Genomic DNA, 25,000 nt, shown 5'->3' on the forward strand with positions numbered 1-25,000 from the left:
TTAGCCTTCTTTTTTTTTTTTAAGTAATTTTTTCTGAATGGGGCAGTCTAACTCATATTTTTCTTTTTTATTGCGATAGAGACAGTAGAGATTTAGACAGGAAGGATGGGTGAGAGAGAGAGAAGGGATGACATGCAGGATATGTCCGCAGCCGGAATCGAACCGGGAACCCTGCGGTTACATGGTCGATGCTTAACCCGCTACGCCACCTAAGCGCCACAATTTTAGCCTTCTTATTGTTCCTGTTTATGTTCTGTTTATGTTGTCTCCTTTATGTTTTGAATCATCATCGAATTTGCACTTTTTTATATTTTTATTTATTTTATATGTAAAGCACCCTGTGCATCTGTGCTGGGAAGGGTGCTATATAAATCAAGTTTTACTTACTTACTTACTTACTTACTTACTAAGATCCATTCCCCACATGTAGGCCTTGAGCTGTGGCACTGAGACCAGAGTTAGTTGTATAATAATGTTTGGAAATTATGGATGGACACGACTTTAATGCGCTGTGCGCATGCACCTAATCAGTGCCACGTGTTTCCCTTCCTCCCATGATGCCTACCGCCGCTGGTTGTTACCACGGTAACGCCATCGACCTCTGGTAGGAGGTGGAACAGGGTATGGGAGTCCGACACACAAGGAGCTGACATCACTGTCTCAAACCTGGCTCTGGAAATGCCAACACAACCTTCAAACACTGCAAGATAGAAGTCATATCCCTCTCTATAGTAAGTTAAAAGTCTGTTAAAACAGCTATCAGTGATTTGTTTAAGTCATTGTAAAAAATATATATAATAATATACTCCTTGATGATGTAAATATGACTCCTAAATACCTTTAGGAGAGTATAACATGAGTGTTATATCCAAAGCAGTAAGGACTCATTGCTGAATTATGTGAGAGATTTTGTAAGCAAATGATGGCTTGAAATCATGTTTTGAAGAAGGTAATAATGCTGCTCTTATGGAAGACAATTCCTTAAGCAGGCAGCTCATCTAGTGCTATTTTTTTCTTAATTTGATTTGATTTATTGACAAAAGAAATACAAATACATAGGCCAAGCAATGATCCTACTTGTGATTGTCAGGGATAGAGCGATAAAGTCTGTGACTTGTTTCCGTCGCTGTCCCTGGTGTTAAAAAGGTCCACGAGGGGAGGGGGCCGTACCAACAGCCCCTCCCTACAGTACAACACAACAGACAGACAAACAGCTCCTTGATGTGCCTCATCAAATACATTCTCACCAGTGTTTACGTTGTGTTGGAGGCCCTGCATGCAGAAATCACATAAACGGGTCTACAGTGCCTACAGCACCTGTAGTGATCAGACTATTTCGATTCGATTTTGACATTTTTGTCCATTGCAAGTACAACGACATTTATTTTCTTTGCTCTAGGCACAGGGTCAGCCATAGTCAGCTCCCCTGAATCAATTAGGGGTTAAGTGCCTTGCTCAAGGGCCCAACAGCAGTGGTAGTAGGCACCGTAGATATGATGCCAGTGACCCCCCAGTCACCAGCACACGTGCTCCAGCGTAGACCCCCAGGCATGCCATGGGCTTTCCCTCCCTTTCCCTCCCAGCCATGTCCCCTCCCTTAACCAACCCTAGAGAGCTGGTAAATGCAGGGTAAACGCAGGGTAATTGCAGGGGTAAAAGCAGGGTAAAAGCAGGGTAAACGCAGGGTAAACGCGGGGGTAATAGCAGGGTTTATGCAGTACACCAGCCAAGCCTTTAGCCTTTCCTTAATGCTGCAGACTTGGTAAGCTTTAAGACCCTTTTGTTTGTTTTTGATTTAACCTGAATAATGACCATAACCGTCTTTAAACTGGGGCTCAGGGGCTAGTCCCTGGGGATTAGCAGATGTCTGGTGTTTAGGTGGGGGTTGTTAGGTGGGCGTTGGGGGTTAGGTGGGGGTTGTTCCGAGAGTAAAATGACGTAAGGTTCAGAGTGAGACTGTGATGTACAAACACCACCTCCTCACTTGGACATCTACGAGTCACACACAAAAAAGCACTCACACACACACACACACACACACACACACACGCACACACACACACACACCCTACTTACAAGTCACATGCCATGTGGGGATATTATAGCATGAACAATCGGTACATTGTCTCCTGCATGTTACGATGGATAGCAGTGGACCGTTCAGTGAGTGTCAGATACACGATGGTTCTGTGTTGCTGTGGCGTTCGTGTGTGTGTGTGTGTGTGTGTGTGTGTGCGTGTGTGTGTGTGTGTGTGTGTGTGTTTGCTTCATCCAGACTGTGAACCAGAGGATCTGCCCTCCATCGCTGACTTGTGAACAATGTCTGTCAGGCAGATGTGTGGACAACAGGGCCCAAAATATCTCTGGCGCATATTTCACCCTTCAAAGAGAACGAATGGTCCAATGATTCAAAATGTCCAAATCGAAATGAATCGCTATGGCAATTCTTTTTTTTTTTATCAGGCTTCGCTTGGATACCGGCCATTAAGAATTTGCAAAACAAGAGTTGACGTCGTGCTTTCATGACGGTTGCTAGCTGCACCGAAGCTAACTAGATAAGACACTATAGTACCAGCTGCTTGTGATGCCGTCCCTCACTGTTTGATTATCGTTCCTGATTCCAGGACGTGTATTGCAATGTGCTTGGGATGCATTTCTAGTATTTTCAGGGTTCCCGCGCTGGTCTTAAAAAGCCATGAAGTCTAAAATCCAGTAATCCGATTCACAAGGCCTAAAAAGGTCTTACATTTCAGTTATTCGGTCTAAAAATGAGGTGCTAGGTCTAAAGAAGTTGATCCTGCAAGGAAATCAGTCCGACCACATCTATTTACGCGGAAATTAATCAAGCTGGAAGCCAAAAAATGCCAATTCGCTTCCTTTTTTGTCTGTATGGCAGTGAAATCCCTAATTTCATCACCTCGAGGATGACAGAAAGCCATTGTAAGTCATTGAATGTCATTCAGTCACGGTCGGTCAGTCAGTCACTGTCATTGAAGCGTTGTGACAAGCGTGTTTGTCCGAGTTTTCAAAGGGGGCATGGCTTAGCGATAGGTCCATTTCTAAATCTAGTAAGACTTCCCAGTGTCGCGTTGTACACGCGTCACCGCCATCTTGGTTGGCGTGTGTCTCACAGGTGTAGACCATGTGACCCGTGGCATTCGGGAACAAGCTATCTCTGTTTCTAGCTGAGCATGACCAGCGAGCTGTGGAAACCGTGGAAACAGATGAACCTTTTCTGCGTACGTAACGGGAGGCCAAACAGCATGTGTCTTTGATTTACCACAAAACATCCCCGATACACACACACACACACACACACACAAACACATGTACACAAACATACGCATGCACACATGCACACACACACACACACACACACAAACACATGTACACAAACATACGCATGCACACACACACACACACACACACACACACACACACATACACACACACACACACACACACACTCACACACACACACACACACTTTTTTATTCTTTCCAGGGAGGGCCAAAGCTGTCAGCCTTGATGTACACACACTTACGCACGTGCCCAGAATTCTTTAGTGCTAACACACTCGTGGTTTTTAGAACCACCCTTTGGGGTGCGATCCTGAGTGGGCCGGGACATCTTATTGCATTATAACTCAGGCTTGATGTCTCACTAATATCCTTCTATGAGAGGCTGTTGGTGCTTCTCTCTGAAGAGAAGGCCTGAGGCCTGAGGAACTGGCAGCTGTTCATTACCTCGTAACACCTCAGCTGTGACCAACACCACAACACCTCTGTGTTTCATGGGACACACCTGTACCCTCTTCCCTCCCTCCAGTCTCCCTCTCTCTCTCTCGCTTTCTCTCTCTCTCTCTCTCGCTTTCTCTCTCTCTCTCTCCCCTCTCTTTCTCTCTGACTCTCTCTCTCTCGCTCTCTCTCCCCTCTCTCTCTCTCTTTCTCACTCTCTCCCCTGCCTCTCTATCTCTCTGAGTCCCTCTCTCTCTCTCCTCCCCCTCTCTTTCTCTCTGATTCACTCACTCTCTCCCCTCTCTCTCTCTCTCCCCGCTCTCTTTCTCACTCTCTCTCCCCCCCCTCTCTCTCTCTTTCTCTCCTCTCCGCTCTCTTTCTCTCTCTCTCTCTCTCTCTGACTCTCTCTCTCTCAATGCAATTTCAATTTCAAAGGGCTTTATTGGCATGGGAAACATACATTTACATTGCCAAAGCATGTGAAGTGTGAAGATAAAAAACATTTACAACATCTCTCCCTATCTCTCTCCTCCCCCTCTCTTTCTCTCTGACTCACTCTCTCTCTCTTTCTGACTCTCTCCCCCCCTTTCTCACTCTCTCTCCCCCTCTGTCTCTCTTTCTCACTCTCTCTCTCCCCTCTCCCTCTCTCTTTCTCACTCTCTCTCCCCCCCCCTCTCTCTCTGACTCACTCTTTCTCTCCCCCCTCTCTCTCTCTCTTTCTCACTCTCTCTCTCTCTCTCTGACTCACTCACTCTCTCTCTCCCCTGTCTCTCTCTCTCTCCTTCCTCTCTCTCTCTCCTCCCCTCTCTCTCTCTCTCTTTCTCACTCTCTCTCCCCACTCTCTCTCTCTCTGACTCACTCTCTCTCCCCCCCCTCTCTCTCTCTCTCTCCCCTCTCTCTCTCTCTCTCCCCTCTCCCCCCCCTCTCTCTCCCCCCTCTCCCCCCCCCCTCTCTCTCTATCGCTACACACTGTATGTCTCCCGTGACTCTTGTGATTCTCTTAACAACTCCCTCGTTCGTCGTCAAACTCTGGTGAATTGAATCATCTGGAGGGTTCCAAGTCCAAGCAAACAATTAGGTCACCTTGTTTGTATATACGGAACATTACCTCACCCCAGCGGTTACGTCTCTTCAGGAGATACGCATGCTGATACACTGCACATGTTCCGCACATTTCTCAACCTGCTGGAAACATACTCTGTAACAATTTTGCCTCTTTTTATTATTACTACTCGACCTTTTCAGTTTGTATGTAAAGCGTCTTTGAGTGTCTAGAAACGCGCTATATAAGTCGAATGTATTATTATTAATAATATTATTATTATTATTATTATTATTATTATTAGAGAGTAAGGTTAGAATGTGTTCATAGTTACTGTGTTATAATGTCTTATACAGCAAAGACATTATAGAGCTTCATAAATGCCTATAATGAGTTATATATATGATGCATTACATGTGCCTCATGGAATGTGTTCCCACCTACTCACTACAATCGCCACGGTTACCCCAGAGGACATTCACTGCACAGGTTTACTACTATTAACATTTACCTTTACATTTTTGGCATTTAGCAGACGCCTTATTCCAAAGCGACTTACAATCAATACATTTGACTAAGCAAGTGAATCATCAATCCACCAGTTGCAGCAGGAAGAATAATCTAGCTCAGGCCCCGGGCCATTGGCAGTCTCTGTGATAGAAGGAAAACATTTTTTTTTTCATATAGACTGGAGAAACAGAGAAACAGTACAAGGGGGGCAGTAGAAGTCTTGGGGGACACAGTAGAGGGGAAAAGCGGGTGTCTCAGGAGACGCAGTGCTGGGGGGAAGTAGATGTCTCAGGAGGAGCAGTTAAGGTGTAACCTTAACTACGGTACTACTACAAGCACCTAAAGAGAAGCCCTTAGTACAGGCTTGCTACTGGAACCTAAAAACATCCCCTAGGTAACCCTAACCCTAAGTGCAGTAAGTTCCTCTTGTAAAAAAGTAAAACTTTTTTTTATGTTTATTTTTTCTAATTTCTGGAACGCTCTGACAAAATGTGTTCCTTCCCGAAAAACTAAAAAAACATGCTGCCCCCTGCCTCTCCGAACAATGACCCAGGAGGCCTGTACAGCGTGATAAGCTACGGCTAACGGACCTGTCTGTTACCACGGTAACCCACAACGCTGACGGACTGACTGACACGCTCGCTTCTCTGACGGAGCACACTCCCGGCGTCTTCAGACGGAAAACCAATTCCCTGCACCCCTCGAGAAGGAACCGCCGAACACTAAACATGATGGATCTATGTGTACTCTGCGCAGCCTTCGGGTTCCGTGGTTTTTCCACGTCTGTCCAGATTTCCGGAAGGTTCCGGAGAGAGAGAGAGAGAGAGAGAGAAGGTGAAGGCCCTGTCATGGCAGTGACTGACGAGGGGTCTTAGAGAGTCCAATAGTCGTCGTCTGAGGTAGTTCCGTCAGAACGTGATGGAACAGGGGAAAAAATAAAGCATGTGTCCTTGAAGTCCAAAATGTGGAGCTTGTGTTTTTTTTCTTCTTCTCCCCTTTCCGGTACATTCTGATGGTATTACCTCATCACCATCATACAGGATACATGTTCTCAGTTTGCAGACGCCCCCCAGTCACGGTGGCGTACAGTACCGTTATGTGTTCAATCAATGACTCGATGCTGCAGGGTGTAAACAAGAAGAGAAGTGTTAGAGAGAGGGGGGGGTGACATCATCACCCGGCTGACATCATCCTTGCGGCATCATATCCCATACTGTGGATGTGACAGTTGGCCCGATATGGGTGCATACTGGAGTCGTTATAGACGTTGAAGGAAGCAATTTACCATGAGAGGAAGGGGGTTGTGGACTCATTTATCACTGGTACAGGAAAACCCTGTACAGTGGTAAATGAGTCCACAACCCCCGCCCTCGAATGGTAAATTGCTTTTCTACAACAGCCACCACATAATATAAAAAATAACATTAATTTGTAACATTAAATTCATGTATTTACAATCATGAATCGTTTCAGAATACATATATCCTTCCGCCACAGAATATAGTCCCGTAAACAAGATCCACCATTGCATTGTAGGTCAGCACAGGTGTTCTTAATCAGATTGATTGGGAGGCGCATTGATACTGGAAATGCGGTCTGAACTGAAGGTTGTTGGGGTATTTACCACTGTTGCTAGCCAATCAGAATCCAGTATCCAAACATGCTGTTGTAGAAAAGATAATTCTGTTCAGCTGAACATGTGTGGATGTCTCATGTCATGGTACATTAACTTCCATTGACTTGGGAACGGGCCAGAACCCAAAGTTATTCCTACAAAACAGGTGTGATACGGAAAAGCATGCGCTGAACTTGATGAGATCAGAATAAACAGATAACGAAGCTTCTTTTTTTTCTCCTTTTTTTTTCTTTTTCTATGAACGGGGGTAGTCTGCCCTGTGTAGTAACAAGGATAGCGCTAAAGTTGAAGCTACTTGTGTGTTAAGTGAAAAGTACAAATGTTTCACGACTTGTACAACTTTTTTGCAGTTTGAGATGGTTTGGTTGGTTAGATGAAAGGATGAAATGATAGAGAAGGTTGAATAGGCGAGAAAGGTTCGATAAATAGATGGATGGATCGATAGAACGTGCCTTATCTTCTCAATAAACACAAGTTCTGTCTCTCTGTCTCCCCTCCCCCCGTGTTTCTCCCCCAGTCCTGTGCCCCATGTTGTGTCAGAACGGAGGGGTCTGCATCCAGAAGGACCGCTGTCTCTGCCTGCCCTCCTTCACCGGAAAGTTCTGTCACGTCCCTGTCGCCAAGGCTACCGCCACAGCCTCCTCCACCAATGACATCGAGAAGCCACCGCCCAGTCGCCCCTCCGTGGTGGCCAACCGCCAGCTGCTGACCCAGTCCGAGTATCTCCTCCCCCTGCAGAGCCAGCAGCACGGCCAGACCCAGAACCAGGCTGGAGGTAAGACAAGGGGGACAGGGGGAGGGACTGGGAGGGACTGGGAGAGACAGGGAGGGTCTGGGAGGGTCTGGGAGAGACTGGGAGGGACGGGGAGGGACTGGGAGAGACTGGGAGGGACTGGGAGAGACTGGGAGAGACTGGGAGGGACTGGGAGAGACTGGGAGGGTCTGGGAGGGTCTGGGAGAGACTGGGAGGGACGGGGAGGGACTGGGAGGGACTGGGAGAGACTGGGAGGGACAGGGAGGGACTGGGAGGGACTGGGATGGACTGGGAGAGACTGGGATGGACTGGGAGGGATTGGGAGGGGGACAGGGAGGGACTGGGAGGGATTGGGAGGGACTGGGAGGGACTGGGAGAGACTGGGAGGGACTGGGATGGACTGGGAGGGACTGGGATGGACTGGGAGGGACTGGGATGGACTGGGAGAGACTGGGAGGGACTGGGAGGGACTGGGAGAGACTGGGAGGGACTGGGATGGACTGGGATGGACTGGGAGGGACTGGGATGGACTGGGATGGACTGGGAGGGACTGGGATGGACTGGGAGAGACTGGGAGGGACTGGGAGGGACTGGGAAAGACTGGGAGAGACTGGGAGGGACAGGGAGGGGCGGGGGGACAGGGGGAGGGACGGGGAGGGACTGGGAGGGACTGGGAGGGACTGGGAGAGACTGGGGGGGAAATAGCAAGGTTCCCTCTCTAAACAAAGTATACGGCTGTCCCTTTGAAGTACCCTTTGACGTTCTACACGTATGAATGAATGAATGAATGAATGAATGAATGAATGAATGAATGAATGGTCTTTATTGTCATTGATATAGTACAGGTACCATACAACGAAATTTGGGAGGGGGGGCTCCCCTGGTGCTAGGAAAAAAATACTAAAAACAAGAAGGGAAAAGAGCTGGTTTACATAAATAAAGGCTATATGTACACTATCCACTATACTATACTATACAAATAAAACACTGTGCTGTACTCTATGCTATGCTATAAATATCCTAACATTTCCTATTCTGAACCTTATGTACCCGAGGGTTGTCATATTGCACATAGTATTATTGCACATTCATTTAAAGTGTCGCAGTTTGCAGCTTTGAAATGTTCACAGTTGTGTTTCAGTATTGCACTTGATTACAATCTAGTAGCTGCCATCAAATTGTCTAGATTGTCCAGGGCCTAGAACCTAGGTCTTTGCTGTGTTCAGGGCCTGAATGGCCCTGGGGTAGAAGCTGAGCTTCAGTCTGTTTGTCCTTGCGGACATGGTCCTGAACCGCCTGCCCGAGGGCAGCCGAGCAAAGTGTTCGTTCCCAGGGTGGGATGGGATGTTCGTTCCCAGGGTGGGATGGGTCTCTGGAGATCTTGGAGGCCTTCCTGAGGTACCAGTACCTGTACAGTACCAGTTAAAAGTTTAATTGAGGGGCGCTTAGGTGGCGTAGCGGGTCGAGCGTCGACCATGTAACCGCAGGGTTCCCGGTTCGATTCCGGCTGCGGACATATCCTGCATGTCATCCCTTCTCTCTCTCTCACCCATCCTTCCTGTCAAAATCTATACTGTCTCTATCAATGAAAAAAGAAAAATATGAGTGGGAATGCGCCACTCAGAAAAAGAAAAAAAAATCAATTGAATGGGAAAGTGTGTCCAAACTTTTGACTGGTACTGTTGTGGAAAGTAGGAGGAGGAGGAGGAGGAGGAGGAGGAGGAGGAGGAGGAGGAGGAGGAGGAGGAGGAGGAGGAGGAGAGATGAATGAATGATAAGGTTTCAACACAGGGGCTATTAGAACCCCTTGAAAGTGTGTTATGTTTGCAAATTACACAGTTGCTTTGCGCCTAATGAAATATGTATACAAGTATGGAGAATATCTCCAACAGTTGCAAACATCGTAGTGACAGACTGCGCTCGTCAAATGCGAAACACACTGCAATCTGGATGTGCAAGCTTTGAAGATTTGGTTGTAAAAAATGTGACCTCATGCGTGTATTTATTTATCTATGGTCTATGAAGCCCCAATGACATCACTGTGACTTGACTTCCCTCCAAGTTTGTGTGTGTGTGTGTGTTTCTATGTGTGTGAGTGTATGTGTAATGTGCATGTGTAAGCGTGCGTGCGCATGCGCGCGTGTGTGTGCGAGTGTGTGAATAACGGGGGTTGTAAGACGCAACCCGAAAAATGAATGACAGTTAAATCTAAACAGTATGCTGAGCTCATACTAACAAATGAAATGTCGAGGTCAATTATGTTGACGAGAGGCCTCCGAAAATCTATGTTACATTCCAGTCCAGGGGCTGGAGGACTTGTTTTGTGAGCGGAGATGAGAGCTCGTCAGCCTCGCCCCAGCAAGGCCTACGATTACATACGGGAGGGGGGGGTCCTAGGGTGAATCTCAAAAGTCAAAAGTTGTGTCTGTCCGTGAGCTTAGAATGATAAGGTTCTATCTCCGTTTAGGGTAGTTCAGAGATATTGAGCGTCAAAGTTTTTACATTCCATTATGTTTTGTGAGATGGAACCTTTGTATTTTATGAATTACGGTACTAACTCAAAAATATCAACATTTTAAAAATAACACCACACAGGCATTAATAAACACCTAATGGATCAGATTATGTAAAAAACTAAATTTTGAAAAAAATCACGTGTCCTTCCCTTGTCTCCTCTCCTGCATCTCTACTGAACTGGCTCTATGAGTATAAAGGAATGATATTCGCTAACTAGCAAAATGAGGAAAGGGAAGGTGACTATTGATAATCTTCTGGATGATTCTAAGCTGTGGTTTTCTTTGTCTTTTTCTTTTGTATTACATTGCGGATACTGATGTTTGTTATTTATTTTGTGTTGTTTCAGTATTAAGAATGGAAAATTATCAGGCCTGTGGATACTGTAATTTATGTATTAATTAATGGATTATATAATTTAAGTATTATTGTTCTCCCTTGGAAGTGACGGATAGGGGTAGGTATGATGTTCTCTGGTAACATCAAGCTAAACCTTGTCAATAAAGTCCATCAAAGAAAGAGGCGTAGAGTGGCTTTTCAAATCAGGTATATTGAACTGGTAAAAACTGCAAGACAAACAGCACAAGACATGTTTCAACAGGATGTAAACAAACAGTGGTTAGCTAGAAAGTCCGCTTTTGTGTGGTAACAATCTAGCTACAAAATAATAACTAAAAACATAATATTCCCAACAAATGATGACTAATATATAAAGCTACCAATCCAACACTTGATATTTCGTACTTACAACATTGCTTTGTGTAAATCTGCATTGGATGTTGGATGATGAATGGAGAACACACATAACGTCTCGGTCTCTCTCTGGCAAAGGATGAACTCCCAAACCGGAAGTAGATTTGCGGTAAACCGGAAGTGGTGTCACTACATCAAATATTAACTAAAATATGTATATACATTGTTATCAAATATGAACTCTTTAACTTTTTCTAAAGAAAATAAAGAAAGTGTTGCTGGACAACACAGTAGGACATGATAAGCTTACTCCCTTTTGAACAGTGATACTTGTAATTTTCGTCATTAGTTATTCGTTTTTGTTTTTTAAATCATGTTCGAAATAAAGATTAATTCATTCAACTGAAAATATAGGCTAGTTGAAAGCATGGTGGCGAATGCATGCCAGGTATTTGCCTTAAACCCAGTCTAGTTGATTCACTGATTCACAACAGTCCTGACGAGGGAAAGGAGACAGAGAATGCAGAGTGGAAGAGTTGAAGCACATTGACACTATTGAGACGCACCCTTAGACGCTCCACTGACCTGCCGCTTCACCACCGCTCGTGTGTACCCTGGCATAGAACACCTCTCCATTGACAATTGAATTGACTTTTTACCATTACATTAGTTTTTTAAGCCGTGACTGTTGTTCAGAGATGTGGAGTCCGGCCCCTCCTTTCCCACAGCAATGTGGAGAGACATTTACATCACAACTGCCACTTGACAGCCTTCAATCGTAACCCTACCAACGGATGTGCGACCTGCGGAATGTCGTGAGGTCATTTTGTCTGTTCTTTTTCCCTCCGTTTACCCGTTGTAGGAGGAGGTCGTGGACGAATTAGAGCTTTTTTTTTTTTTCATCTCTTAAGCTTGCTCAACCGTGGGTGTTTCATGCATGAACCTTGTGAGGTCACAAACTTTATGTTTTCTGTTTAGATAATCAAACAAGCAACACAAGGGCTCTTCTTCTTGCGCGACGAGGACCAGCTGTGCTGACAAGGGCCGGCCATTACTGCCCTTTGACACCGCCAGGCGAGACAGTATGAGATAGTGGACAGGCAATTAAAGATTGTGAGAAGAAGAAGCCAGTACATTTCTGTGAAACTCAAGGTGGGGGTAGGACACACGCAGTAAATACTGTACATTCCCAAATACCTCCAGAGATAGTTTAGTTTATGAAAGGTTATGGAAACCCTGCAGGGTTGACAATAATACAAATTAAAAATAAACACTGCTTGTTAACAGACCCTGGGTTCAAATAGTATTTTAAATCATTTTAAATACTTTGCTGGACTTAATCGAGTTAGCCTGGCGACCATGGGGCTAATGTCATGGAATTGTCATCATACAAATGGCAAACCTTTCTCCCGTGGTGATCGAGGCAGGCTGAAGCAAACGCTAAAAGTATTTGGAAGATGTAAAGACTATTTTGACCCCTGGTCTGTTTGGTAACCGCTGGGCCGAGATGTGTTCTGGTCCAGGGACGCTGTCTCTGTCTCTGCCGTTTATGAATGATACAGCTGCTCAGTTGGGCCAAGGAGGCTTGTAAAAATCCACAGCAACGGTTTACAACGACGAGCGATGGCGTTTTCATTGTTTTCAGGGGGCGAGTTGACAACAAGTCAACAACACAGACGAAAATACATCAGCGAATGAAACATTGTGTTCGCTGACATCTCCCGGGCATCTTTTATTCCGTTGCGTAACGATTCATCTGTGAATTGTAAAAGCGCGTCCTCTGGGTCTGGTTTCAGGGATGGTTCTGAGGTGAAGACAAGCTTCAAACGGTTCTTGGGTTTCGGGATTCTAACGAGGCCCTTGTTCTCTCCTCGTTTTTCCTTTTTCAACCAGGAACAAAACGTACACAGTTCCCTTACACAAACAGAGCTGGAACAATCTAGAGTCAGCCAGAGGCTAACTGTAGCTAGCTCAACATAGCTAGCTGATTATCTGCTAACAAATTTTCTTTATTAGGTCAGTAAATACAGGCAGGACGAAGAAAAAGGTTTGGATATAACTCAAGCCCCCTTGGCCTCGGTTGAGTCTGGGGTGTGTTGGCATTGTAGTTTCTCCCGTGGGGGGAGCGCAGTGCCAACAGTTCTCTCAGCTTTGCAAACGGGAGGGAGACTGCCATGACTCACACTAACAGCATGTTTCAGTTTGTTACCACAGCCGTGCAGCACCATCCCATTCAGCCCGAGGTCGAATGTAAACTAGACCCCTCTCTGACCGGACTGGAGACACACTGGGGTCAGGTCAGGTCAGGGTCAGGCTGTCAGGCTGTTAGGCTAAGACCAGGTCGTGTTTGCTAATAGCTAATAGCTCGCCTCCTAAAAGCTCCGCTATTCAAACTGTAGCTTTCCGTTTAGAATGCATGACCGTTCCATACGTTGCTTGGATGCTAGTGTTGGCTTGTCAGAGCAGAAACCATGCTAAAACATGTTAGCGGTGTTAGTAACTCACGCTAACAGCTAACCTCTTGTTCTGTTGTTGTCAGCGCCCGGCTCGTCCATGGTGAAGGTGCGCGTGCAGCACCCCCCGGAGGCCAGTGTGAAGATACACCAGGTGCTGAAGGTGGGATACGGCGGCGGTGGAGGTGGAGGTGGAGGCGGAGGATCGACAGTCAGGGACGGTCACTCTGAGATGGTCACCTGGTCGCCCTCCGGGCTGTCCGGGGCCAGGACCAACATCCAGCCAGGGGAGAGGGCCGAGGCCCCGCCGCCCAGGATCCAGGCCCAAACCCTGCGAGGAGACTCCACCTACACGGAGGCCTCCGGGTTCAAGTACTGCTTCAGGGAGGTCCGCAACGGCCAGGTGAGACACAATAGAACAACAATAGATTCCAGCCTGGGGCGGCTGTGGCGCAGGAGGTAGAGCCGCCGTCTAATGATCGTAAGGTCGGCAGATCGGCGGTTCGAGCCCCGGCTGCCGGCCACATGTCGAAGTGTCCTTGGGGCAAGACACTGAACCCCAAATTGCTCCCAGTGAGCGGGCCGGCCGGCGCCTTGCATGGTAGCTTGCCTACCTCGCCATTGGTGTGTGAATGTGTGTGTGAATGGGTGAATGAGAGGCCGTTGTAAAGCGCTTTGGATAAAGGCGCTATATAAGTACCGTCCGTTTACCAGTTACCAAGTGCGTGCCCTTCTCCTCTCCCCCTCAGTGCAGCTCACCTCTCCCAGGCCTCAGGAGTCAGGACACCTGCTGTCGGGGGATCGGACTGGCCTGGGGTATCAACGAGTGCGTCCTCTGTCCCGCCAACACAGGTACACACACACCCTCTCCCTCTCGTCAAATTCAAACGCTTTATCATACTTTTTACTTTACTTTTAGGGTCGAAATTCAAACGTGTATTCGAACAGACATAACGTCATAACTAACAAACAATAGATGTGTTAGTGTGATCCTGGTCTTCTACCCTTAACACTAGAACAGCCGTGCCTATTTTACCTACTACTATTTTACCTCTTTACAATGCTGCTATTTACACACAACGACCACTAGTTGGCCCCTTGAAAATTAGCCTGCTTCCTACACAGAAAAACGGCTAAATAGCTTTATACTAGCTTATCCTGATCTGATTTTGAAAATGTAAGGATACTGGGTGGTAGAACACAGTTCTGAAAGGAGGGTCCTGAAATTTCATCGAGTGCAAAGATATAACACGTTTCTTTACTCACATGGCTGTTCTAGTGTTAAAGGGCCTAGAAACAGGTGGACAGGTTGCTTGTTATTAGTAATCCCAGGTGGAACAATCCGGAACAGCTGCTTTGTACTTTGGTGAACCGTGAACGTGGCTCGTGCCATGGATTACCTTGCTTTTCCTCGTTCGTCTCACCCCTCTATCTGTACTCTGCCTCGTGATTCAGGAGAGACGTTGGTTGTTCAACAATGTTCTGTGAAGTTAAATCAGAGGAGCTTGTGTAATATCACGTTATCAACTGTTACTATAAGGTTCTGGCATGTTCTTTCTTTTTTGAGACCTGACTAACCTGACTGGAATGTTCTGGAACTTGGACTTTGCCATATTTGTTCACAAGTTGGCTTCGCTTCCTAGCCTCCCAGACCGTATCATCATCTTTCAAAAGCTAATGTTACATTACGACTCTCATCACCTTTGTTTAACAAGAATACACTGTTACAGCATGTAATTTTAGATCTGTTACATATGTTTATGTATATTGATGTTGGCGAAAGTCTAATCTTGTATGATATCAATCCTGTTAGCCAATAGACACGCTTGATGCAACTTGATGTGGCCTTCCTGCCTTCCCTGTGGTGTCGGTGATACGCAGGAAACATGAAATGACACGAAAACAAAGCACAACACCGGTTGTCATGGTGACAGAATCTGGAAGTCGGTTGCTGGTTTTCACACTTCAACTTAATTGTATGATAAGCCTTTAACTGATCTCGTTGTCTCTCTCCTTGCAAACAATTACTGAGGAATATCATATGTTGATTTTGTTTTACAAGTCGATGTTGATTTCACAAACATAGAAGTAAAGGTAGACAAAAACAATAGAAGCCTTGTCCAAAACTCCCCTGGGCGGGGGGGGAACACAGCTTTCTCCTCCTCTTTCTCCATTTCCTTTGAGCAATATCCTTTGAATCTTTTACCCTTCAACCTCCAGTTATAATGGGGTCACTTCACAACCTCCCACTTGTCTTCCATGCCGTAAAAAGCCCTCTAGAAAAGTTCTCAAAAAAGAGCTTTGATGTGTAAAGGGGTGGTGAGAGAGACTGTGACCGTTGGGGGGCAGGTCCCAGATCAACGCACAGGCTTTCTGGGGCTGAAGACCAGGGGTCTTGGGAGAGCATTTATACCAGATAAATCATGAATCGTTGAAAGGACATTGTGATTCCAGCCAGCTCTTCAATAAGGACGTTCATTAATAACGTCCAGGACTGCTAGTACTGGGCTGGGAGCTCGGGACGGATACATCCATACTGTACACCGCCATCGGATGCATATAGGGTCTGTGTCCCTGGCTGTACCTGGGCTACACAACATGGGGTTGTTAGATAAGGTTAGATGAGAGAATGCTTTCCACCCTGGACTTAGTCAGTAGATAGTCAGTCATGATTGTATATGGAAGCAATTTACCATGAGAGGAAGGGGGTTGTGGACTCATTTACCACTGGTACAGGGTTGTGGCACGAGGCGAAGCCGAGTAGGAAAACCCTGTACAGTGGTAAATGAGTCCACAACCCCCGACCTCGAATGGTAAATTGCTTTTCTACCACAGCCACCACATAATATAAATAAAAAAAATACACAGTTGTAACATTAAATTAATGTATTTACAATCATTAATCGTTTCAGAATACATATCTCCTTCCGCCACAGAATATAGTCCCATAAACAAGATCAACCATTGCATTGTAGGTCAGCACAGGTGTTCTTAATCACATTGATCGGGAGGCGCATTGATACTGGAAATGCGGTCTGAACTGAGCTTTGTGGGTTTTTTGCGTATGTCTGTCTTCCACCTGGGAGACCCGAGTACAAACCTTGGTCGATGACACCAGTTCCTTGTGAACGACCTTTGACCTTTTCAGGAAACGGCACTGGGAGCTGTCCGTCCGGCTATGAGAGGATCAACGGCACTCAGTGTGTTGGTGAGTTCCATCTGTCCCTCGGTACAGCGTCTTGCAAATACTTCACTATTGCAAAAAGGTATTGTTGTAGTGCGTATGATGTTTACTTCTAAGCCAGTGGCGCCCGACCTGTCCATGATCCAGGCCTCTTACCGCCCCCCATCAAAAAAAGCTTCAGGGAAGGCTTATTTTGTTCCCTGAATATTAATGTTGACTAATATTCTCCGTTATATCATTTAAAAAGCATGTACGCTGAATGCCAAATAATAGATTTGATTTAACTGAGCAGTTGGAATATCATTATCGTTTCGTTTGCCAGAGAGCAGAAAAGCCATGTGAATGTGAATAAAAAGAAGGTTTATGAGAGTTAAACGAACTCAGACAAGAGCAGAGAATTACAAACAGACTGCTACGGAACTGCAACAACATGACTGTATGAAACAGGTGTGCTGTGCAGGAGCCTTCCTAGGCTGGGCTGGGCCTGGGGCAGCCATGTAACGTGCCCCCCCAGCCTGTTCCAGGCATGATTGGATTGGGTTTCAGTAGATAGCGCATGGAATGGTGGAACCCGAGATGAACCAGAAACCACATATCCCAGAATCCACCAGCCCATGCCTCGAATATCGTGCCGTTTTTATGAAGTGGCTGCTTCATCGGTCTCACCTGATGAGACCCAGAGAAAACAGAGCACAGAACAGTCTTCCCAGTGGAAACATGCTAATGCTATCACACTGGCTATCCATCATTCTAGGCCCTTTTCTAAACATAGATAATGGGATATGGGAATAATGGGATACCGCTAACATGCGGAAATACACGAGCCTCAGGTCTGTCAGAGGGGCACAGATAGTAAGACAGGATGTGGTGACACAATGGCCCCTTAGCCCTCAGTGTATAGATGACCATGTTTTTGTAGTTGTTTTGCCACCACGACCTCCTCCTCCTCCTCCTCATCATAAACTTTATTTTCATATTATGTGAAATGTTATTTGCAAGATAACATGGCAAGATGAAAAAATGCAATGGCCTGTAAATTACATAACATGAACTATAATATAATCACCTTGCCGACATTGTCCAATAGAAAGAGGTTCTCCTGTATTAAAACAGGAAGAACTTTTTTTTCATTCTTGCATCTTGAACAGATTCAACATAGTCACTCCGGACACAACGGATCGGGTGCTGACAGGAAAATGATACTAAGCATGTTAAAGCAAAAAAAAAAAAGCCCATTTCAAATTTCAACGGCCCAAGTCTCGACAGTGACTCGAGGATGCATTCGCTACTATTACCTAACAGACGCAGCCGCTGCCCAGATGGTTGTATAACCTGACTGGAAAACAATTTCATCAGGAAAAGGCAGCTCTGGGCCAAAGAGTATGAGAAGGCCCTGTTGCATCATCCACTCTCCCTAATTCCCCAAGAATTACTTCTTGATTTGGAAGTCGCTTGTGATGGATGCACTTTTGATAAGAACTGACGTGTTTTTATTAAGGTTTGTTCATCGGGAGAGAGTCCGTTTTCACTTGTAGTATGGTAAGGCCATGCCAGAGTGTTTCGGAGCCGTGTTTCCAGACGGGTGGATACATGTTAGTGTAGTGTTTTGTTTTGTCTAGTGAGATGCAGCCAATTGGGTTTTAAAGCTGAAGCCTTATTTTTTTTTTAATTTTTTTTTTTTTTTAATAAAATCCAAACTTTAGTGAAACCCCTGTAGGCCTATTTGTGTAGAATCGACAAATGTTCCCCCCCCCAACACCCTCCACAGTCCTCAAACTCCCCAAATCTACATGGAGAGGGTCTGTATATTCCCTGTGGATCCATCCTGTGAATGAGGGTTAGATACAGTACACTATGTAGGGACCCTATGTAGGGTTAGATACAGTACGGTATGTAGGGACCCTATGTAGGGTTAGATACAGTACGGTATGTAGGGACCCTATGTAGGGTTAGATACAGTACGGTATGTAGGGACCCTATGTAGGGTTAGATACAGTACACTATGTAGGGACCCTATGTAGGGTTAGATACAGTACGGTATGTAGGGACCCTATGTAGGGTTAGATACAGTACGGTATGTAGGGACCCTATGTAGGGTTAGATACAGTACGGTATGTAGGGACCCTATGTAGGGTTAGATACAGTACAGTGTGTAGGGACCCTATGTAGGGTTAGATACAGTAGTACAGTATGTAGGGACCCTATGTAGGGTTAGATACAGTACGGTATGTAGGGACTTTACCCTGGTCTTTCCCCTTCTCATGTAGATGTTAATGAGTGTTTGCAGCCCGGCTTCTGTGAGAACGGTAACTGTGTCAACACTCGGGGGAGCTACAGTTGTGTCTGCAACCAAGGCTTTATACTGGACGCCTCTCACGGGATTTGTATCTGTAAGTACAGCTAGGGGGCGCTCTCTCGCTCAGAGAGGGCTGGAATGCGCTCCTCCGGGGGGTCTGGAATGAGAAGGAATAACGCACGGCTGAGGTGCTATGGAGCTGAGGTACAACACAGTACCAAAACACACATCGTTACATCAGGACGTACATGTGCACCATATAAGCAGGAGAAAAAGAGAGCCGCTCACTCTGGCTCCGATGCTAATTGTTTATTTGACCAACGTTTGGGCAGCAAGCTTCCCTCTTCAAGGTTTTTCATCAGTCAGTGCCATTTGGTCACAAGCAGGTGCAATCTAATTATAATTATTGTCATCAAATTATTTAAAATTATCAATGAAGAGGGAAGCTTGCTGCCGAAACATTGGTTAACTAAATAATTTCCATCGGTGAAAGAGAGTATGGTTCTCCTTCTTTCTTCTTTTAACTTTTACCCACCAGCCTGCACCTCACCAAACTATGGTGTGAGTTTTATTTAATTACATTATCTCATGTTTACCACACATACGCAACATCCACACACACCCTATTTCAACATCCGCAACAGACTAGATTTTATGATTTAGCGGTATGAGTTATTGAATGATTAAATGTAATTTATTATAGTATAAACTAGAATTGCTCGAGCATACACACACGCTAAGCCTTCTCTTGATTACACCAGAACCGTCACAGTTGGATAACCATGATAGATCCACAGACAGCTATAAAAACGTCAGTGCTTCAGAGATTCTGTTGCACTCTCAGCCTGCTTATTCGATCCAGCATTTTAACGATGATGGGACTGCGCTTCTGAAAATGCTGGTTGGCCTGTCGACTCCTCCTCTGTGTGTTTGCCTGTGTGTCGACCTGAAAGCATCCGCTTCTCTTGGGGTGGTGGGTCTCTCCTCTCTCTCTCTCTCTCTCTCTCTCTCTCTCTATGTTCAGCCCCTTGGCTCAGACGGTCTCCCCTGTTCTTGGCTCTACTGTACTGTAACTCTCGCTGGATGTTGGAAGCTGCTGTCTGCCTGTCTGTCTGTCTTGTGTATCGTTGAGTCCCAGCGGTCATCATAAAATCATGTGTCGCTGAAAGGTCCCTGGGAATGCTATCAGCTTTTTGGGGGGTTTGTTTGTTTGTGTTGTTTTGTTTTCTTGCCCGCTGAAAGAGTTGTTGCACAACAGTGTTCCAATGTTGAAGTTGTTATTGTTTTTGTTATGTAAGCTACTTATGAAAAGTTCTTTTTTTTAAGTCGTGAATGTTTCTGCTTAAGCAACACAGTACTGTTTGTTAATATGAAGTTGCCAGGACATATTTTATCATTTAATCAAGTGTCTGTCTTCGCTAGTTGGATATTTATTTAGGCTTCGCTTTGTAAGTGAAAACATCTTGACTATTATTTCGAGAGGGGTCTTGACAAAGACGTCCTCGTATAATTCACAGATCAGATCGGCATGTTGTGGGGCCTTGCATGCCGGGGTCTGGGGTCGTCGTCTCTGCTTGAGGCTCGGATGAGATGAGACGAGAAACAAGCTGTACTCCCCCACCTCCTTCCAATATTAGAAGTTCTAACTCCTACATGTCACCCCCCCCCCCCCCCCCCCCCACTTCCTCCTCCAGCCCAGAAGGTGATCTCGGAGGACAAGGGCCAGTGCTATCGCATCCTGAACTCCGGCTCGGGCGCGGGCTCCTGCAACCTGCCCATCCTGAGGAACATCACCAAGCAGATCTGCTGCTGCAGCCGGGTAGGCAAGGCCTGGGGCAAGAAGTGCGAGAGGTGCCCCTACTTTGGATCAGGTGAGCGTCCCGGGCGAGCCCACCTGCTTGTGTCCCAATGCTAATGGGAATGTGATGTAAGTAAAATAAGCCCCGCAAAGACATGAGACACTAGCTGGTGTCCAGCGTTGACCTCGTTCATTGTTACTGACAGTATATATACGGAAGCAATTTACCATGAGAGGAAGGGGGTTGTGGACTCATTTACCACTGGTACAGGGTTGTGGCACGAGGCGAATTCACTTATTTACAAGCATTAATCGTTTCAGAATACATATATCCTTCCGCCACAGAATATAGTCCCATAAACCAGATCAACGATTGCATTGTAGGTCGGCACAGGTGTTCTTAATGAGATTGATTGGGAGGCGCATTGATACTGGGAATGCGGTCTGAACTGTGGGTTGTTGGGGTATTTACCACTGTTGCTAGCCAATCAGAATCCAGTATCCAAACATGCTGTTGTAGAAGTAGAAGGATACAATTCTACAGTTGGGTCTGTTCACATAACCCCACTTGGTCTACTGATGACTACTTATAAGACATGCTTTACAGTCACTATGATGTTCTCTGGTAACATCTAGCTAAACCTTGTCAATAAAGTTCATCAAAGAAAGAGGCGTAGAGTGGCTTTTCTAATCAGGTATATTGAACTGGTAAAAACTGCAAGACAAACAGCACAAAACATGTTTCAACAGGATGCAAACAAACAGTGGTTAGCTAGAAAGTCCGCTTTTTTGTGGTAACAATCTAGCTACAAAATAATAACTAAAAACATAATATTCCCAACAAATGATGACTAATATATAAAGCTACCAATCCAACACTTGATATTTCGTACTTACAACATTGCTTTGTGTAAATCTGCATTGGATGTTGGATGATGAATGGAGAACACACATAACATCTCGGTCTCTCTCTGGCAAAGGATGAACTCCCAAACCGGAAGTAGATTTGCGGTAAACCGGAAGTGGTGTCACTACATCGAATATTAACTAAAATATGTATATACATTGTTATCAAATATGAACTCTTTAACTTTTTCTAAAGAAAATAAAGAAAGTGTTGCTGGACAACACAGTCACGAAGCACTTGTTGTGGATTTAATTGATTCTGAGTAGATTGAGTAGAACCTCTAAAGCAGTGGTTCCCAACCGGGGGTACGCGGACCCCTAGGGGTACGTGAGGGGATTGCAGGGGGTACGTGGAAAGATTTGGAATTATAATTTATTTCCCTTTCCAAAAAAATAATTAAATATAGTCGTTTCATAAACCTGTTGTTAAAATGGTACGCTGCAACTTAAGTTCCTCCCCGACAGGTGATGACTGTAACACACGTGGTAGTCACGTCACATTTAAATCACGTTCATTTACGTTCATTTACGCGCGCACGTCAGCTAGGCCTGTCAGTATACCGCAAAGATGGACAGATGGCTAAAACGACCAGCTTCAGAGGCAGATCAGACGGTCAGATCAGAGGCAGATCAGACGGTCAGATCAGAGAAAAAAAGAAAAAAAGGACCCCGCTATTATTTGGAAACATATGTTTTGTGGGGATTTACATGTACATCGGCTGATCCACCACAGCCACAGTGCTTTTTCTGCGGCGAAGTCCTGGCTAATAATTCAATGAAGCCAGCCCATTTACAGCGACACCAGAGCACCAAACACCTAGCAACTGTTGGTAAAACTGACGACTTTTTCAAGCGAAAACTGTCAGAGTTCAAGTCAAGTCAGGCTACACTGAAAAAAGCGGCAAGTGTGTCAAGCAAAGCACTGGAGGCGTCCTATGCTGTTTCATTACTAGTGGCTAAGTCAAAAACCCCACATTCAATCGCCGAAGATCTGATTTTGCCTGCCGCTGTGATTTTGGCTCAAACTATGCTGGACAAGAAAGCAGCTGACGCGCTCAAGTTGGTACCATTATCTAACAATACCGTCTCCCGTCGGATTGATGATATGTCCATAAATATTGTCGGACAAGTGGTGGATAAAATGAAGCAAGCAGGTCAGTTCGCTTTGCAATTAGATGAAATGACCGACGTTAGTGGGGAGGCTCAGCTGCTGGCTTTTGTGCGTTATAAAGAAGAGTCGGACATAAATGAGCATATCTTGTTTTGCAAGACGCTGCCAGGAAAGACAACTGGCGAGGAAATATTTCTGATTATTGACAGCTTCTTCAAAGACAACGATCTGGAGTGGAAATCCTGCAGTCACATCTGTACCGATGGAGCGGCAGCAATGACGGGTAAGGTGCGTGGGCTGCTTGGGCGTGTGATGAAGGTGAACCCCGAAATTAAGTGGATGCACTGTATTATTCACCGGGAGGCACTCGCCAGCAAAAGGATGAGCCCCGAGTTAAGTGCAGTTATGGATGACGCAGTTAAGGTGATTAACTTCATTCAGTCCCGGCCAATGAACCACAGACTGTTTCAAACTCTTTGTCATGACAGCGGGTCAGAGCATGAGCAGCTACTGCTTCACACAGACGTTCGCTGGCTGTCTCGTGGCAAAACGCTGCTGCGGCTCTATGAATTGCGCATCGAGGTGTTTGCTTTCCTGACAGAAAACGACCACCCTCTTGCAGCCCTGTTTGAGGATGCAGTGTGGGTTGCGCAGCTGGCATATCTTGCTGATGTCTTCACTAAGCTGAATGAGCTCAACCTTTCACTTCAGGGCAAGTACTCACACATCCTTAACATGTATGACAAAGTGAATGGATTCATAAAGAAGGTTAAATTATGGGAGAGGAAATGTAAGGATGGAGATGTGAGCTGTTTCCCACTGCTTGATGGCCATCTCGCCACCACTGATGCTGACAGAGGTCCTGTGGTGAAAATAGTTAAAGCACATCTGTCCAAACTTGACACTGACTTCAACCAGTACTTTCATGACATTGAAACAAAGTCAGAAAAACTGGACTGGGTGAGGAACCCATTCAGAGTGAATGACAGGAGCAGCAGCAGCCTTCCTGCAAGCCTGCAGGAAAATCTGATGGACATGTCCTCTGATCGTGGGTTGAAGATGGCACATGCTGACAAGTCATTGACAGAGTTTTGGTGTGATGTTGAAAAGGAATATCCAGTGCTGGGAAAGTGTGCATTGAATGAACTTTTGCCTTTTGGATCTACATATATGTGTGAAGTGACCTTCTCAGCTTTGACCCACATCAAAACCAAGCCAAGGAACAGACTGAGTGTGGAGAGCAGCCTGGTGACTGCTGTTGCCACACTGCCTCCAGAACTGTCAAAGATTATAAAAGAGAAGCAACCTCAAGTGTCTCATTAAAGCTCAACTGATGAAAAAAAGAATTGCAACTGCTACTGGGTGAGTCTATTTTTCACAATGGTGTAAATATCTATGTATTAAAGGGGAGTGGTTCAAATGATTTAATTAATAATCAGTAGAGTTAGATAAGAAGTTTAAGTGTGTGTGTGTGTGTGTGTGTGTGTGTGTGTGTGTGTGTGTGTGTGTGTGTGTGTGTGTGTGTGTGTGATAAGTTTTATCCTGTCTCATCTTGTCTGTTTCCTCTCCCCATCAGTCAAGACTCTGGGATGAGAAAATGATGACATCACTGCACCTCAGACAGAAGCCAAAGAGGAGCAGGAGAAAGGGAAAAGAAACAGATATCAAATCAAATTCATTATTATTTATTATTTATTTTTCTATTTTCAGTGAGTGTGTGGGCATGTGGTAACAATTAACCATTGAGGTGGCCAGGTGGCACATGTATTGGCCAATTAGCTCATGTAGTCTAATTTTGAATGGCAATGTTTTGAAATGGCAAACATGTGACTTTATGTCAGATTGTTGTGTGCAGAAAACCGTGTTCAGTGCATTTAAAAAGTGCCATTTTGAATAGCAAAATGTGTGTAAAGCAGAAAATGTGTTTAGAGTTTTGGAGACATGAGAAGAGGTTTTGCTCTCTGTGTGTCAGTAATAAATGTTATATTTGCAAGTTAGAGTTTAATTGATTTTTTTGGGAAATAATCAACACGCATGAGTGAGGGGGTACTTCTGGCATGGCAAAACAGCTCAAGGGGTACACAAGACAAAAAAGGTTGGGAACCACTGCTCTAAAGCACAAAAAGCTTAAATCAATTGGCTCAAAAGAGGCCTTTTATTCAGCAGTTACAGCGGCTCAGAGAAAACGGAGCAAACAAAAAAGCCCTTTCCTGTCAGCGGGGCGAGCATTTCATAGCAGTTTCCTGTCTGATGAAGTCACTCCTCTTGCTTGACCAATCATAATCTTCTGCGCCACAGTTCTTGGCCCGTCTCTTACAGGAAGGGAAGGCCTTCCTTAATAATAATAATAATAATAATAATATTTC

At 45.4% G+C, this 25,000-nt stretch overlaps 1 protein-coding gene across 1 annotated transcript in view; it reads left to right on the forward strand.

Moving 5' to 3' along the window:
• ltbp4 (latent transforming growth factor beta binding protein 4) overlaps positions 1 to 25,000 on the forward strand; it is a gene marked incomplete at both ends in the record, with an annotated part of 122,797 nt that overhangs the window by 69,764 nt on the left and 28,033 nt on the right. The window contains 6 exons of the mRNA XM_080544762.1: positions 7,443 to 7,700; positions 13,426 to 13,742; positions 14,089 to 14,191; positions 16,488 to 16,547; positions 18,791 to 18,913; positions 20,514 to 20,690. Coding sequence (XP_080400888.1) covers positions 7,443 to 7,700; positions 13,426 to 13,742; positions 14,089 to 14,191; positions 16,488 to 16,547; positions 18,791 to 18,913; positions 20,514 to 20,690 — 1,038 coding nt within the window. The remainder of the gene's footprint in view (positions 1 to 7,442; positions 7,701 to 13,425; positions 13,743 to 14,088; positions 14,192 to 16,487; positions 16,548 to 18,790; positions 18,914 to 20,513; positions 20,691 to 25,000) is intronic.

This window comes from Nansenia antarctica, assembly GCF_963989245.1.
Source record: "Nansenia antarctica genome assembly, chromosome: 14".
Lineage (NCBI taxonomy): Eukaryota > Metazoa > Chordata > Actinopteri > Argentiniformes > Microstomatidae > Nansenia > Nansenia antarctica.